Genomic DNA, 16,849 nt, shown 5'->3' on the forward strand with positions numbered 1-16,849 from the left:
ATTCAGTACCTCTAATCTAAAATCAGAAATGTTTCAAAATCTGAAACTTTTTGAATGCCAACAGTATGCTACAATTGAAAGATTCCACACCTGACCTCAAGTGATAGATTTTAGAGAAAGCATGGGCACACTAAAAATATTGTGTAAAATTACTTTGGAGGCTACCTGTAAAATGCATGTACACAATACAAAAGAATTTCCTGTTCAGACTTGGGTCCAGGCCCTAGATATCTCATTATATACATGCAAAAACTCCAAAATACAAAAACGCCTGAAATGTGAAACACTTCTGGTTTCAAACACTTCAGATAACATTCAACCTATATTGACATATTGCTGTAAGGTCAATACTTCTTTTCTTGCTAAATTTTTATATTTGTGCCTTTAGTTTAAATGAATTTTATTTTTGCATAGTTCTTCCAAAATGATTTTCCAAGTGGTATTTAAGCCCCAATTATTGAATAATCCATTTTTTTCTTCTACTGACACTGTCAAATTGCCCTTCAAGAAAATACTTACATCTCAGAGGGGAAATGTTAATCTGAACAAATAAATGTTAACCAACAAGTGTGAAGAGTACCTGATCTTTCATTCTTGCTTTTCTTGGCAATGTAACTGTATTCAACTCTGATTCTGCTGGAATGCTTCTTTGTTCATGCTCTGCTCTGCAGATATTTTCATTTAGTGCTGCTTCTACTTTTCCAGTGGATGGTACTGGGGAAGAACATGCTGAGTCAGCAGGTTGGGGAGAGATGCTCTCTCTTCTGTTAGTCTTGTCATTGTCATCATCATCATCGCTGGATAAAATGACTAAAATTATAAAGAAAACCCATAATTTATATTAAAAATAAATTAAAAGATACATTAAATCTATACTATATAATAAAACAAAATTCATTTTGAAGCCCTAGCCCCCTATATGAGTATATTTAGAGGTAAGTCCTTAAAGAAAGAAGCCTCAATGAGTTCATAAGGGCAGTTCCTTAAGCCTACAATACTAATATCCTTCTAAAAGTAAGAGAACAAAGAGTTCTTTTTCTCTGTTCACACCCAGAATACAAGGCCATGTGTGGACACAGCTTTAAGGTGGCTAATGCAAACCAAGAGGCCTCACTAGACAACAACCCTTGATCTTGAACTTTAGTCTCCAGAACTGTGAGAAAACAAATTTCTTTTAAAACACTCACTTTGTGATATTCTTTATGGAAGCCTGAGCAGTCTAATAAAAGGTTCTTTGTACTTATATTCTAAACTAGTTCACCCCCCCTCCAATTCTTCCTGCTCATTTTTTTCTGAATCAGAACTTACCTTACCAAAGATGTTTATTCTATCACCTACCAAAAATAACACCCTCCCTCCTCTTCACACCTGATAACTGTCATTCTCTGTTCTCTAGAACTACTTCACACTGGGGGGCGGGGGGGGGGCTCAGTGCTGGTGATTTGGGGACTGAATCTAGGGCCTTGTACATGGTAGGCAAGCACATAATACTGTACCATATACCCCACCCCTGCTTTGCTTTTTTACATGGAATTTACCACACCACTAGAGACTTACACATTTTATATATAGACTACCCACACTAGATTAAGTTTCATAGTAATAAATTATTTTATAAGCAATACAAATTTAAGAATGATTAAGTATATTAAGAAAACAGACCTTAGAATCTGGAAATTTTTTTTAAAAACCAAACTACCATAGTCAATATATATATACAACATTAATTTACTTAATCTCTTGAATTCTCAATTTAATTGGGAATATGTTAGTACCTTCCCCATATAATTGTAAAAACACATTAAAACTGGTTAGTGTATAAACCTTTATCACAAAGGAGGGCACACAGGTGCAATAAATGATATCTTTTATAATTAATGTAACGTTCTTATAATGGAACATATTTTTCCTATTCTTCAATGGAAAATACTTATCCTTTAACTGTTATTTTCTAAATTTTTCTTTAGTTGTAGATGGACATCATACCTTTATTTTATTTATTTATGTGGTACTAAGGTTGGAACCCAGTGCCTCTCACACCTGCTAGGCAAATGTTCTACCACTGAGCTACAACTCCAGCACTGTTTGTTTTTTAAGCAGAGGAGTAAAACAAATTTATTTTTAAGGTTTTCAATCATGTTTGATTCTGTTCTAAGAATAGTAAAACTACTTAAAAAACCTCAGAAACACATGAACTTATTTCCTAAAATTAGCAACCTACATGTTCTGTTGATGAATATATGTAGGTAAAATTTTCTTTTATACTTATTAACCTAGTCTTTTCAATTTCTAGTTCCTCTCATCCTGTAAAATCTCTTCAGGATCTTAAGTTTCCAATATAAAGTTTAGCTCTAGTAACTGTCTAATAAATCAGAGTTCTCTTCATGTCTTATCATATTATCATTAAAATTAAAAAAAAAAAACCCATACCATTAGGAAAGATTCAAATGATGTTAATTAACAATATTTCATATTGCATAAATACCACTAAAATGTATTATAAAATATCTTTCAAATGTCATTATCATAACATCTTAACATCCTAAGTATTTTAGTTGGATACCTGTAATAATATAATTATTTTCTTAAGTCAAATTCTTTTGAAAAATAAGTTAATGCACTAATATGGGTTGAGGATATTTTTGTTTTTGTTTCATTCTTTTGATACTAGGGATTAAACCTAGCGCCTCGTGCATGCTAAGCAAGCAATCTACCACTGAGTACATCCCCTGCCCTTTTTATTTTCTTTTTATTTTTTATTGGTTCTTATCAGTTATACATGATGGTAGAATCCATTTTGACATAATTATACAAGCATAGAATATATCCTGCTCTAATTCAGACCCTAGTACCTCTCCTTCCCCTTCCCTCTCCCAACCCTCTGATCCTTTACCCCTTTATTGATCTTTCTTTTACCCATAGTTATTATTTTTAGATTAATTTCTTATGGATGCACACGATGGTGAGATTTACTATGGTATCTTCATTATGTTAAAAGTTATGTCAGATTCCACTGTTTTTCCTTTTCCCATCTCCCTCCCTTCACGTCACTCCTCTTTGTCTATTCCACTTAACTTCTCTCTCTCCCCCTCCTTATTGTGGGTTGGCTGCCACATATCGGAAAGAATATTCAACCTTTGTTTTTTTGTGATTGGCTAATTTCACTTAGCATGACAGTCTCCAGATCCATTCATTTACTAGCAAATGTCACAAAGTCATTCTTCTTTATAGCTGAGTAACACTCTGTTGTGTGTGTGTGTGTGTGTGTGTGTGTGTGTGTGTGTGTATATATATATATATATATATATATATATATATATCACACTTTATCTATTCATCTGCTGAAGGGCACCTAGGTTGGCTTCATACCTTGGCTATAGTGAATTGTACTGCTATAAACACTGATGTGACTATATCATTATAGTAAGCTGATCTTAAATCTTTTGGATATATACTGAAGAGTGGGATGACTGGGTCAAAAGGTGGTTCCATTTCTAGTTTTTCTGAGGAATCTCCATACTGCTTTCCAGAGTGGTTGCACCAATTTGCAGTTCCACCAACAAAGTATGAGTGTATCCTTTTCCCCATATCCTCACCAACAATGTTGTTTGTATTCTTTTTGCCATTCTGATTCCAGTGAGATGAAATCTCAGTGTAGTTTTACTTTACATTTCCTAATTGCTAGAGATATTGAACATTTATTTTATTTTGAGGCAGGGACTCCACAGGTTGCCCAGGCTGGCCTAGAATTTTCTATCATACTATCTCAAGTCTCCTAAGTATCTGGGAGACTGCACCTATATTGCCCAGCTAGGGCTGAGGTTTTTATATGGAACTGAATTTAAATGAAACTTGATTTATATTCCTGAGGTAGAGAAAAAAATTTCTTTTGATTTCTGCCTTTATTTGTCAGTTTTCAGAATACCGCTTTGGAATCCTTAGAAATCTCCAAAGGTAACCAATGGAGAAATTTTCTTTTTGAGAGCAGGGGGGTATTACAACAAACTAATTCATTTTAATATATTCAAATATTTCAATGACTAGTAGTAACGACTCTGTGACTGAAGTACTTCCATTACTCATCGGTGGGAGTCCTTTCATTTTAGTTCTTTTGTAGTGGTTTTTGAACACTTTCACACTTCCTCATAAGACTAGATAATCTAGGCTTATCTCATATTTTATGCTGTAGCCCTGGAATAAGGTCATTTCTCAGAGCAGTTCTGGTTATTTTTAGTAGGAAATGGTACCTAAAAATATAAATATGAGAACTAGAGTTGTCCTTTCTTTCTTTTTTAAGGCATGTTCCTCTCTATACTAGGCATGTTTACTGCTTCTAAGCATTTTATATTTTTCTTTTTCTTCTTTTGTATTGGGGATTAAACCCAGGGGCACTCAACCACTGAGCCACATCCCCAATCCCTTCATATATTTTATTTAGAGACAGGTTCTCCCTAAATTGCTCAGGGCCTTGCTAAGTTGCTGAAACAAGCTTTGAACTTGCAGTCCTCTTGCCTCAGCCTCCCAAGCTGCTGGAATTACAGGTACGCACCATAAGCATTTTCTAAAAGTAAAGTTATATATTTTATGTTTAAGATCAAATGTAATAAATTCACATTATCTCCCAATTCAAATATAAAGTTTTAGGACTTTTGATTCCTTGATTTTTACTTTAATATTCCTTTTCTCTAACACGGAGACAATAATATAATTACTTATTTCCTTTATTTGTATACATGTGTTTATAAATAATACTAATATTGTTAATAACAATGTTACTGGATAGACTCAAGATTTCTGTGCAGTTCTGTTTAACCTTAAAATCAGGGGATATACAGATGGCACTACTTTAATCTATACTCATTTGAAATAACTTGTGTTCAAGCTACCAAAATGCAATTAAGTTCACTTTTAAATTATGCTTTATAAAAAAATTTTTATATTTCATTTTATTATTATGTAAAACAGTTACATCATTTCTAAGTAAAATCTACAAAACAAGGTATATTTGGAGAAATCTAACATCCATCCCTAGTGCCTACACTCTTTTCTCTCTTTCAACAAGTATTTTTTTCTATTAATTTTGTTAATCTATGCAAACACTACATTCATTCTCCCATGTGGTATAACATACAATCTTGTTTGCACCTTGCTTTATTCACTTAAAGGTCTTGGAAATTACACATTATATGTGATCTCCTCCTCTGCCTTTACAGCTATACAGTCTATAGTTTCTACCAGACTCAATTGTTTTCAATTTTTGCTATTATTTTTTACAAAATAAAAATGTGTACACATGTCCAAAGACAGGATAAAATTTTAAAGGAAGAACAAATATGCTATGTGGCATTTATATGTTATTTATTCCCTTGAAACCATATCAATGGGCAAGGTACAGTGGCACATACCTGTAATCCCAGCCATTCAGGAGGCCAACGTAGAAGAATTGCAAGTTCGAGGTCAGCCTCAGTAACTTAGTGAGAATCCAGTCTCAAAATAAAAAGGACTGGTGATGCAGTTCAGTAGTAAAGTGCCAAAAAAACCAGAAAAGCCAAAACAGCCCACTATCAGTGGGAACACTTGACCAAAGTCAGAAAGCTGGGCATAAACAGTACTTGATCTACAACTGAGGCCAAGTTTGTGCTCTCTAGTACTTAAGATGGATGGGATAAGAACAAAGTCAGTTATTTTCACAATTGTGAAGACATGTTTTACCCAAAACATGTTACATAACTGGCACAAAACCCTAAGACGACACTTCTGAAATACGCTCACACTCAAATTTAAAATAAAATATAAAAAGAACTAGATTGATATAGCATTATTAAAAGGAGTAAAATTAAGCTAGGCATGGTGGTGTGTGCCTATAGTACCAGTTACTAAGGAGGCTGAGGCATGAGAGAATCATTGAACCCAGGAGTTTGAGAGAGAGAGAGAGGGAAGGAGAGAAGGGGAGAGAGAAAGAAAAAGAGAGAGAGGGGGGGGGGAGGCATGGGGAGTAAATACTTACTTGGATCATTTAGGTCTGACAGGCTTGTTTTTCTTTCTTTCAAGTTTGTGATTTTGGGTATTTTTGCCCCAGGTAAAATGAGTTTTCCATTAGTCTGTAAATAATTATTTCTACTATCATCACAATTCACAATAATATCAATTGGAACCTTTTCCACACTGTTACCATAAAACTTCTTGGTTGTTAATCCTGTGTTTTGTGACTTCTGTCCTCCAGAATTCTGATGTATTGATGTTCTTAATAATGGTTCAGTAGATTCATTTAAAGTTATAGCTTGTCTGCAGTTTCTTTGTAAATCATTACGAAAACTAATACCACAACTTTGGCATTTGGTCTGATTTTCTTTTTCTTTTCCACATTTTGGGCAACATTCACGCTGTTCAGAAACCTTAAGTTCCAAAAGAACAAAATAAAGAAAAAATTTTGTTTTTTACTTCAACATCAAGGAACCCCCTCAAAACATTTCAAAATTAAGTTCTTCCTTCCCCATCATCACCACCATGGCTACTATAAGATCCCAAATAAAGCATGTTACTTGAGATTTAGCAACAGAATGCTGTAAAGAAAAGATCAGTCTAGTAGTCAGCTATGTATAAGCTAATTCTACCTTTACAAAACAGAGGGGCTAGGGATGTAGCTCAGTAGTGTAGAGAATACACTCTGCGTGTATGAGGCCCTAGGTTTAATCACTGGCACCCAAAACCAAAAAAACAAAGAAAGAAATGTGAGGATATAATCAAGGTGAGTACTGAGTCACTCTGATACTTTACTGTCAATAATAAAGGTAAATAGGACCTTTACATAAAAAGAACTTCACAGAAAAGCAATACTTCCATATATTTCCTTTCATGAAATTGATACTAAAATAGAAAAGCACATCCCTATTAAAACATTCAGGGGGCTGGGGAGATAGCTCAGTTGGTTGAGTGCTTGCCTTGCAAGCACAAGGCCCTGGGTTCAATGCCCAGCACCCCCCACCCCACAAAAAAAAAACATTCAGGACTAAGATATAGAAGGAAATATATCCTGGGCTATTAGCATACACTTTTGTGTGTGTGTGTGTGTGTGTGTGTGTGGTACTGGGGATTGAACTCAGGGGCACTTAACTACATCCCCAGTCCCTTTTTATATTCAGAGTCAGGATCTCCCAGAGTTGCTTAGGGCCTCACTAAGCTGCTAAAACTGACTTTGAACTCACAATCTTCCTGTCCCAGTCTCTGAGACACTGGAATTACAGGCTTGTGCCACTGTGCCCAGCTTAACATACACTTTCATCAGCTAAAGATGACATATCTTGGAACGCTTTGCAGTAATTAGGACAAAATGCAGATCATCTGAAATGAATTAGATACTAAATTTTTTAAGATAGAAACTGTAGATTAATAATTTTATCAACTAACTGATCTAAACACTAGAGACTTGGTGCCACTCAATTAATCAAGTAATTTCAAATTAAAGGACTGGGAGCACTTGACTAGCACACTTGAGGCCCTGAATTTGATCCCCAGCACTAACCAAAACGAAACAAAAACCTATAAACTACATATCACATACTATCTGCAAGTCTCTACACACAAATGGCCAACGGTATTTAATAAGAATGAGCCTTTCTTTCTCTGAATGATGACATCACTGAGACAATGTCATTTCATTACAGACCCTAAACTGATGTTTAATTCCACTCAATTCATATATCCTGTTTTCTTATTCTTAGTATATAGTATGAGTTGCATATATTATAAACAGAAAGAAAAGTCTCAAACCTTCTTACAAATTAAAGATTACATAGAGGTTGGCTATAACTCTTAAATCTCCATTAAGAAAATAAGAAAAATTGGGGTTGGGGTTGGGGTTCACTGGTAAAGTGCTTGCCTAGCATGCATGAGGCACTGGGTTCGAGCCTCAGCACCACATATAAATAACTGAATAAAATAAAGGTCCATCAACAACATAAAAAAAATTTAAAAAAAGAAAATAAGAAAAATTGGCATTGAAGTAGTAAAAGAAAGTAGATTTATTTTAGAAATTAAAACAGATTTCAGGGTTTTAGCTGGCTTGCTCAGTGGAAGAAGGATGTCATTTTGAGGAGCTTTTCTCCTTTACTTGAGTCAAGCAATGGCAGATGCCAGTACAACTTGAGAAAAACCTAGGCTGCAAGCCAGCAAGACATCAGACATAAAGCAAAAGTGAGCAAATAAGTAAATACACTAGGGATGGAGTCACGTTTTTCACTGTCAAAGACAGTTATCATGCAAAATGGGAAAGGCTAAAATAAACATTGCAATATTAGCCAAGAATTAGTAACCAGCATGAACTCATGGATTTTATTGTTCACTAAATATTATTATTAAATATTAACATGTACACCAACATATACATCCAAGCTGTCAACTGAAAGGGCCTACAAACTTACACCCAGTATCAATGAGTATAACTTGTATCCCAATAGCTTCCCCCTACTTAAAAGAAAAATGGCTCCTTGGGAAAATGCATGACTCCAACTGTTAGAGAGGAAAAACAAGGTGGCCCAGATCATCTTGTTATACCAAAAAGTAAAAAGTGCTCAAAGAATGATGGCTTTATGTCAAAAAGAGACAAGCATCAGCCTGAAGAGACAAACATGGGCCAAATCTGGAACAATTTAAGCATAAAAATATGTAACAAATATTAAACACTAAGACTTTTAGGTAAAATAAGAATGTCATGTGTCTATGCCTAAATAAGAAAACATCTTAACTAAGTTTAAAGTTAATATTATCGTTAATGTGAACAATGATGAACATGAGTATCCTGATATGATATGCAATGATTATACCATCACTGTGAGGTATTCTTGAAAAATGTACACATTGTAAAGAAACAACACATAAATCATGAAGAAACATCAGATAAACCCACTTTCAAGTATAAAGTAAGTGGATTATACCCCTCACAAATAACAAGGTTACAAAAGACAAGAATTATTTCAGATTTAAAGAGAAAGTATTATTTTGAATTAGATCCTATACCTATAAAGGACATTATTAGGTGAAATGTAAATGGGATTTAGGGAACAGATGGCAATTTTGATTTTTTTTAATTCTGAGAGTTACACACTGATTATATAGAATGCCACACATCCTTTAAGAAAAAAAAGGAAACACACTATTAAGTAGTAAATGGGCATCATGCCTACATTACACTCAAATGATATGGATATATGTGTATATATCTATAAATAAATACAGGAGAAAGAAGGATGGAGGAAGACACAAGGGGGGAGGATAACAAAGCAAATGTGGAAAACTGGGTAATCTGGGAAAAGAGTATGTAGATACCCTTTCCACTATTTTTTCCAACTTTTTCCACAAATTTAAAATAATTAAAAAAAAAAAAAAGGCTGAGAACAATTATCTGGAATGTTTTATAGGAATGTACTCATAAATTCTTTTCAGGAAAGAAAATTCTATTATGTTGAATAGAAAAAAAATGGTCTATTGAAGACAAAAAGGTGTGCTAAAATAACTTGTTCTTGTCTTTTTGGTCCTGTGATAAAAAGATCACCTAGAATTTAATAAGCATTAAAAATAATATTAAAAAAATATTATCTGATTCATAACAAAGAATCATTTCTCTACCCACCTCTAAATGAGTTAAACATTTTTTTGAAGCAGGAGATAAGGGAGTAGACTGGTATGTACTACAGTGCCGTTTCTGTTGGACTTTTCTCTTAATTTCAGGTTCTGCTTGTGATTCAGACTCTTCTGTTTTCTTCATAATACGTTCTAAAGGAAAAAAAAAAGTACTGAAATTAAATATGATGTTTGCTATGTTAAAACACTAGTTTTAATATTCTCAAAATTTAAGTTTTAGTTAAAATAGTGCTTCAATATGTATGATAAAGAATGACCAGAACTTTAAGCCAGGAGTCATGTCCTGGCTACTTGAGCTTTTCACTCCTCAGCAGGATCTCCACACTGCAGACCACTAATAATGTTCTCTTCAGTTTATTCTATGTTACGAAGGCACTTAGAAGCACTTCCAACACTGAACCACACATAGATCCTCCATCCCACCCCCTACCCACAGATTAAAGTTCTTGGATTTATAATGGAAAAAAAAATCTGAGTTAAGAGAATTTTCCTCATTAACTTTCAATGTAACTTTAATGCCCTACCTGCATACTCCCAACTTTGTTAAATATGACTATTCTTATCTTTAATATCCTGTTCTTTTATTCTTTTTACAAAAGGATATTATATACACATAAAATCAACATTATCTAATATTTAGGTAGATAAAAAATTTGTTAAGAAACCTCTATAATTATTCTTGTTTAGTGTAGTCATACAGAATTTCAGTATTATCACTTTCTTAGCTTCTGCACCTTTATATTCCTAGACAACAGAATCAGAAATTTAAGTAATCATGGACTATTCCTTGTCTTACCCTCTTCCTTTCAAGGGAATTCTACTTTCTAATAGCTCTTAAATTCAATCTCTTCTTTACAACTTCAGTGCTTCTACATTTCAGATGCTTAACTTGCCTAATCTGATCTTCCTTACTCCAATTTTGCTCCCTTCATTCAGATCATTCTCCACTATTGTCAAAGTGTTCTACCGCAAAAAAATGTGACTTCGTTATTCTAATCCTTAAAATTTTAACCATGATTCTAGCCATTAAAAAAAAAAAAAAAATCTAAATGCCATCTCCTGGTAAGCAAAAGTTCATGTTAATGTTCCAGTCTTACTTCCAAATTTTACCTTTCAAAGAAGTATATTTCCCAGGGTGTTTTCTCATTTACCCTCATATATATGCTATTCTCTTAACAAGCAAAGTCTACCCAACTTATCCAGTGAATTCAAACTTTTCTTTGCTAAGTAGCTGCCTCTTTCCACCCTAGGTACAATTAAGCAATTACTGGAGCTTTCACAGCACTTTATGGGTACTCATTTAATTTTATTATATTTATCTGTTTTTTGTTGCTCCCTATACCCCGTTAGTTCTGAAAGAACAGAACTTATGTTTTAGACACATTTTCCCAGCATCTAAAAACTGCACAAGGGCCAGACAAATGCTACTGGATTAATGAATCACATGAGGAGGACAAAACTATATGACACATTAAAAAGTTGAAATTACAGGAGTGTGTGGGTGTTATGTTAGTAGATCATCTCCAAAAATGGCTTAACCTTTGCTACAGTGAGATAATTTATGCACAGATTTAGAACTGTACTTTAGCCTCTAGTCATTAAGAAAAACTGAAACATGCTTCTTTTTCTCTTCCAAAATCGAAGGTTACAGAAAAACAACTCCAATCCAGAGCATCCAGGTGTTAGTAACTTACACGTGTGCTAACTTACTTTGTTGGTTGCCTAAATATAAAAAGCATTTTCTATACAAGTGATTATTAAAGATCTATAATGTGGCGCTTTAAAAAAATATACCAACACAGTTACCTAGAACATAACTAATTATATGCAAAACTTAACTTACAGTAGAGCAGTTTAAAATACAATTACCTCTGCAGAGTGCAATGGCTAATAATTTTTAGTTCAAGCTACATAACAGACTGAGGTAAGAGGATCACTTGAAACCAGGAGTTCAAGAACAGACTGGGCAACACAGACTGTCTTAAAAACAAAGCAAAGCCGGTCACAGTGGTGCACAACTGTTATCCCAGCGGCTCGGAAGGCTGAGGTAGGAGGATTCTGAGTTCAAAGCCAGCTTCAGCAAAAACAAAGTATTAAGCAACTTAGTAACACTCTGTCTCTAAATAAAATACAAAATAGGGCTGGGGATGTGGATCAGGGGTTGAGTACCCCTGAGTTCAATTCCTGGTATCCAAAAAGACCCAAAATAAAACAATGACAATGAAAACACAACCAAGCCCCAAACATGCTCCTTTACACGGTTTATTTTTTTTCCCTTGCTAAATTCATAAAAGTACAAAAGAGAGCCCTTTCCTTACAGATTTTTTACTAAACTTTGAAAGCACACATAATTTTTCTCAAATATGCATACAATCATTTTTCTGGCAGAATCTATTTAAAAACAAGTTACACAGAACAGAATACATAGTATTTAAAACATCATACAGTCCTCCCTTGGTATCTGTGGGGGACTGGTTTTAGGACCGCTCATAGGTTCTGAAGTCTGTAAATGCTCAGGTCACTTAATAAGAAAAGATATAGAGTATCTGCATGGAATCTATGCACATTTTCCTATACTACATTTTAAAAATTTTTTGTAATTATAGGTGGACTGCATATCTTTATTTCCTTTATTTTTATGTAGTGCTAAGGATCAAACCCAGTGCCTCACATATGATAGGCAAGTGCCCTACCACTGAGCTATAGTCCCAGCCCCTTGTGTACACTTAAAATCATCTCTAGATTATTTATTATCTCTAATACACTGTAAATGCTATGTAAATAGCAATGCTGTGATATTTAGGGACTAACAACAAGACTAAAGTCTGTACACGTTCAGTACGGACACAGTTTTCTTTTTGTGGACACAACTGATCTGTAGGTGACTGAATCCTTAGATGCAAAATCCAAGGCTCTGGAAAGCTGACCATATATACACAGAGGTCTGAAAAGTTACACTATATTAAAATATTAATAGCAGTTACAATGGTTCAGTATGGAGATACTTTTCTTTGATATATCTGAGTTAAAAATGATAAATCAAGTGATTGACATAATCACACAATGTAATTATATTAAGATGCAATGTACATTCAGAGATAGCATATAATGCTGATTAATTCAATGTGAGAAGGTTACAAAAACAGGCTAAAAAGTTAAAGAAACAAAAGGACAGGTAGATCGGGGAAAAAATGAATGATCTTAATATATGAATTATCATTTTTTGCTTGGAAAAATTATAAAAAAAAAACCTCACCCCTCAAAAAGACAACAGGACACATGGTCTGACCATAAATTATAATTAATGCCTTACAAGTTTTAAGTTTTTACTAAGAAAACTGAATATCAAAGCTGGTAAGTGCTGATATATGGCTTATCAAAATTCATATTAAGTGCCTTTTAAATTCAAAATAAAGGGGTTGGATAGGATAATAAAGAAAATCATCTTTGATATTAAGAACTACGAAAGACAGTGATTTCTCTTTTTGGCAGGGAAATGGAGTAGGTTCTGGGGACTGAACTTGGGCACTCAACCAATGAACCACATCCCCAGCCCTACTTTGTATTTTATTTAGAGACAAGGTCTCACTGAGTTGCTTAGTGCCTTGCTTTTGCTGAGGCTGGCTATGAACTCTCAATCCTCCTGCCTCAGCTTCCCAAGTCACTGAGATTACAGGCATGTACCACTGTGCCCGGAGAAAGACAGTGATTTCTTTCTAAGAGAAGATTATTACTGAAGCTCTGCCACTAACTACTTGGATCCTCGGAATTCCAAAGGAAATCCTAAAACAAAATACAATCTTTATAGAACAACCTATGTGATATTATCATAGTAACACGACTCACCTATACCCAAGCATATATGTGTCTACCAAACACAAAAGAAACTGAAAATAGAAGAATCTGTTGAGCTTTAAGTTAAGTAAATGATACAATATTTCAATATAATTCTGTTCCTCTCAAGTTTACAAGGTAAATATCAATATTCCTCTCCAGAAGTTTCTCAGTATTGCCTTATGAATTTCATGTACTAACCATGTATCCACAGATATAACTGAGTAATCAAATAAATGATACAAATCTTCCCAAAGAATAAAACAAATAAAATAGAAAATCACCATTAACAAACATAAAACTATACTTACTGCCAGTGAGATAAATGAATAGATTCTAAAATCAGTGGGTAAAAGTCTGAGAAACAGAATACTGCATAGTCTGAGGATCTCATCTAAGACATTTACTAAGTGCCAAGGGGAAAAAACCTAGTAATTTATAGTAAAGAAACCCAAAAGAAACTACCTTAACCAAGTAATCACAGTTTACATCACCAATAATAAGGTGCATCAAACATCACGTAATCCCTGCTGTGATGAATGAGAAGGGCATGACATTTCTGTATGAATCTTATCAAAAATGTAGAGACTCAATCTCATCATAAGATAAAAATCTTCCAACCCAAACCGAGAGGCACTACACAAAGCAACTGACCACAGCCTTCCAAATTTTCAAGAAAACAATGACAATTCAAGGCAATGTAGGATCCCAGGTTGGTTGCTAGAAAAAGGGCATTAATGAGAAGAGGATACTAGCAATCTTGAGGAACCCATCATATGGCTGTTCTCTGAAACTGAATCAAAACATTAGTTCCACAGCTGTATGAGGTAGGAAGGCTGTGGAAAAGTGCTGGAAAGCAACCCAGAGATCTAGGCAACCAGGTAAAACCCCGAAATACCAGATTTTAGAATAGAAAGAGAATGATAAAAGGAATAGACTGCACCAGCACTGGGTTCATAGTGGTTTGGTGAAGGGAAAGCTCCACTCCAGTGAGCTCGAAGTTTCACAAGAAAATTAAGAAAAGCAGGTTTTGTTATTTCTTAAAAAGAAATCACTGCCTATAGTTCTTAACATAAAAATAATTTTATTATTCTGACTCCCTTTATTTTGAATTTAATAGGCTTTTTTTTTTTTTTTTTTTTTTTTTTTTTTTTTTTTTTTGCTGTGCTGGGGATTGAACCCAGGGGCTTGTGCTTGCAAGGCAAGCTCTCTACCAACTGAGCTATATCCCCATCCCTTAATGAACTTTGATTCAGCACAATGGAGGTTCTGCAATCTAAGCAGCAAATTCAGATGCTGCAAAGTAAGTTGGGGCAAGAGAGCTCTGGCACCTTGCAGCAAATTTAATCAAAGGAGAGAGGCTGCACTAGCTTAGAAAACCTCATTGCTAGCCAGGGGAAGTGATGCACCCCTGTAAACCCAGAGACTTGGGAGCCTAAATCAGGAGGATCACAAGTTCAAGGTCAGTCTCAGCAATTTAGTTAGACTCAGTTTCAAAATAAAAGGGCTGGAGGTGTGGCTCTGTAGTAGAAATCCTCTAAGGTTCAATCGCCAATACCACAAAAAAAGAAAAATGAAAGCCTCATTATTTAAACTTTCTGCCCAAAGATCAGAAATCCCTGTTGCTATTTCTTTTCCTTTTTAAAATTTCTTTTGTGTTTTATCTTCTTGTTGGTTTGCTTTATTTTGTGTATCCAAGATCCAATGGCCACCTATGCTTTACTTCTCACTAGATTGGTGTGCTCAAGCTGTGAGTCAATCTGCATTCAAGAATTGAGACTACGACACGAATTTGGCATAAGTTCTGGGTAGTGATGGAAGACACAGTGGCGGGTCTATGGGTTTGCAGAGAAAACCAGAAGGAGTTTTCATTTGAAATTGGTAGTCAAAACTATGAAAAGGAACAAGGCTGAGAAGGAGAAGAAAGGAGGTCTGAGTCAGGAGGAAAGTTGCAACCTTGGTATCCCAACATGAGTCTGGTCACCTCCCTCACGCCCCCTAGTGTCTGGTGCATCTGATGACACAACCTGGGCAATTTCCACACACCTCTCCCCAGCACATGTACTGAGGCTCTTGGAAGGAACAGTGTAGCACAATCAAGATTAGTATACAGGCTACTTAGTGAGAAGACTGGCCTGCTAATTCTACCAGAGCTATCTCCCCACCCATGGATACAAAAGCACAATAATACTGAAGGTGAATTACCTGTTGGCAGGTAAGGAGGGGTTGAGATCAGCATACAGACACCCCTAACATGTTTGTTCAGTTTGGGTCAAAGCTGGAAACAAACAGGATAACTATGTCTCACAAACTACCTCATAACTAAGGGACTCTAAAATCGAGGCCCCCGAAGAAGAGTCTTCCTTTTAAAAACCTCAGCAAAGAGAAAACAGAATCTTTTGATGATTGTGGTTGTATTAGTTGTTTTGGGTAAAGGTTAGTCATGCCTTCTCTATCTAGTTTTATAAATTTTTTTCAACTAGTTAGATTTTTCTTGGATAAATCTTTCCTTCTTTCCCATCTCTATTCCCCTCCCTTCTCACTCATCCTTTTTTCTCTCATTTTCTATCTCCCTTTCCTCTCCACTATTTTTTTTTCTTTCCTTTTCCTCCTCTTTCCAATGATTTAGTGCTTTGTATAGTATTGTAATGCTTAACTATGTACCCTATTCTATATTATTTCTCACCAAGTTTTCTCATTGGGTAGAGTTGTACAGAACATTACTAGTTAAGTTTTTAAAACATGTTGCTGTATCATTTTCTCTTGAGTTACTACTTTTACCAGCAGTAACTCTCCCCTTTCAAAGTGGACCTGGTAGGTGAACACAGTACTTTAATTACTCTGATTAGATGCCTGGATGCTAAGATATTCCCCTTGCTCAAGGACTGTTGCAAAGCAATAACTGCTTACTAAAAACCCTCAAAACAAATGCAAAAACAATATGGAAATTCTCAAACCATGAGGCAACATGCCAACATCATGCCTCTGAAAGTTTATTCCCCCCATTGATAAATAAATTCATAGATAATTAAGTAGATAAAATGCCAAAGAATTAAAAGTTTACTACTAGAATAATTAATGAAGTAAAAAAAGATCTAAGGGAGGGCTGGGGCTGTGGCTCAGTGGTGGAGTGCTTGCATGTGAAAGGCACTGGGTTCAATTCTCAGTACCACATATAAATAAGTAAATTAAATAAAGGTTCATCAACAACTAAAAAAAAAAAAAAACTTAAAAAGAACTAAGGAAGAAAATACAAGATATGAAAGAGCATTTTAATAAAGATTCTGAAAAAGAACCAAACAAAAATCTTGGAAATGAAAGTAGTAGTAAGTTGAATAAAAAATTCAATCAAAGCCAGTTGCAGTGGTACATATCT

The 16,849-nt window shown here is 34.8% G+C and overlaps 1 protein-coding gene across 4 annotated transcripts in view; it reads right to left on the minus strand.

Annotated features, from left to right (window-relative positions):
- Positions 1 to 16,849, minus strand: part of Senp6 (SUMO specific peptidase 6) — a 114,794-nt gene that overhangs the window by 42,293 nt on the left and 55,652 nt on the right. For all 4 annotated transcript variants that reach the window (XM_047559137.1, XM_047559139.1, XM_047559136.1 and 1 more), the window contains 3 exons: positions 9,629 to 9,771; positions 6,008 to 6,395; positions 581 to 810 (listed from right to left, as the gene is read on the minus strand). In XM_047559137.1, the coding sequence (XP_047415093.1) occupies positions 581 to 810; positions 6,008 to 6,395; positions 9,629 to 9,771 (761 nt within the window). The remainder of the gene's footprint in view (positions 1 to 580; positions 811 to 6,007; positions 6,396 to 9,628; positions 9,772 to 16,849) is intronic.

The sequence above is a fragment of the Sciurus carolinensis genome, chromosome 7, assembly GCF_902686445.1.
Source record: "Sciurus carolinensis chromosome 7, mSciCar1.2, whole genome shotgun sequence".
Lineage (NCBI taxonomy): Eukaryota > Metazoa > Chordata > Mammalia > Rodentia > Sciuridae > Sciurus > Sciurus carolinensis.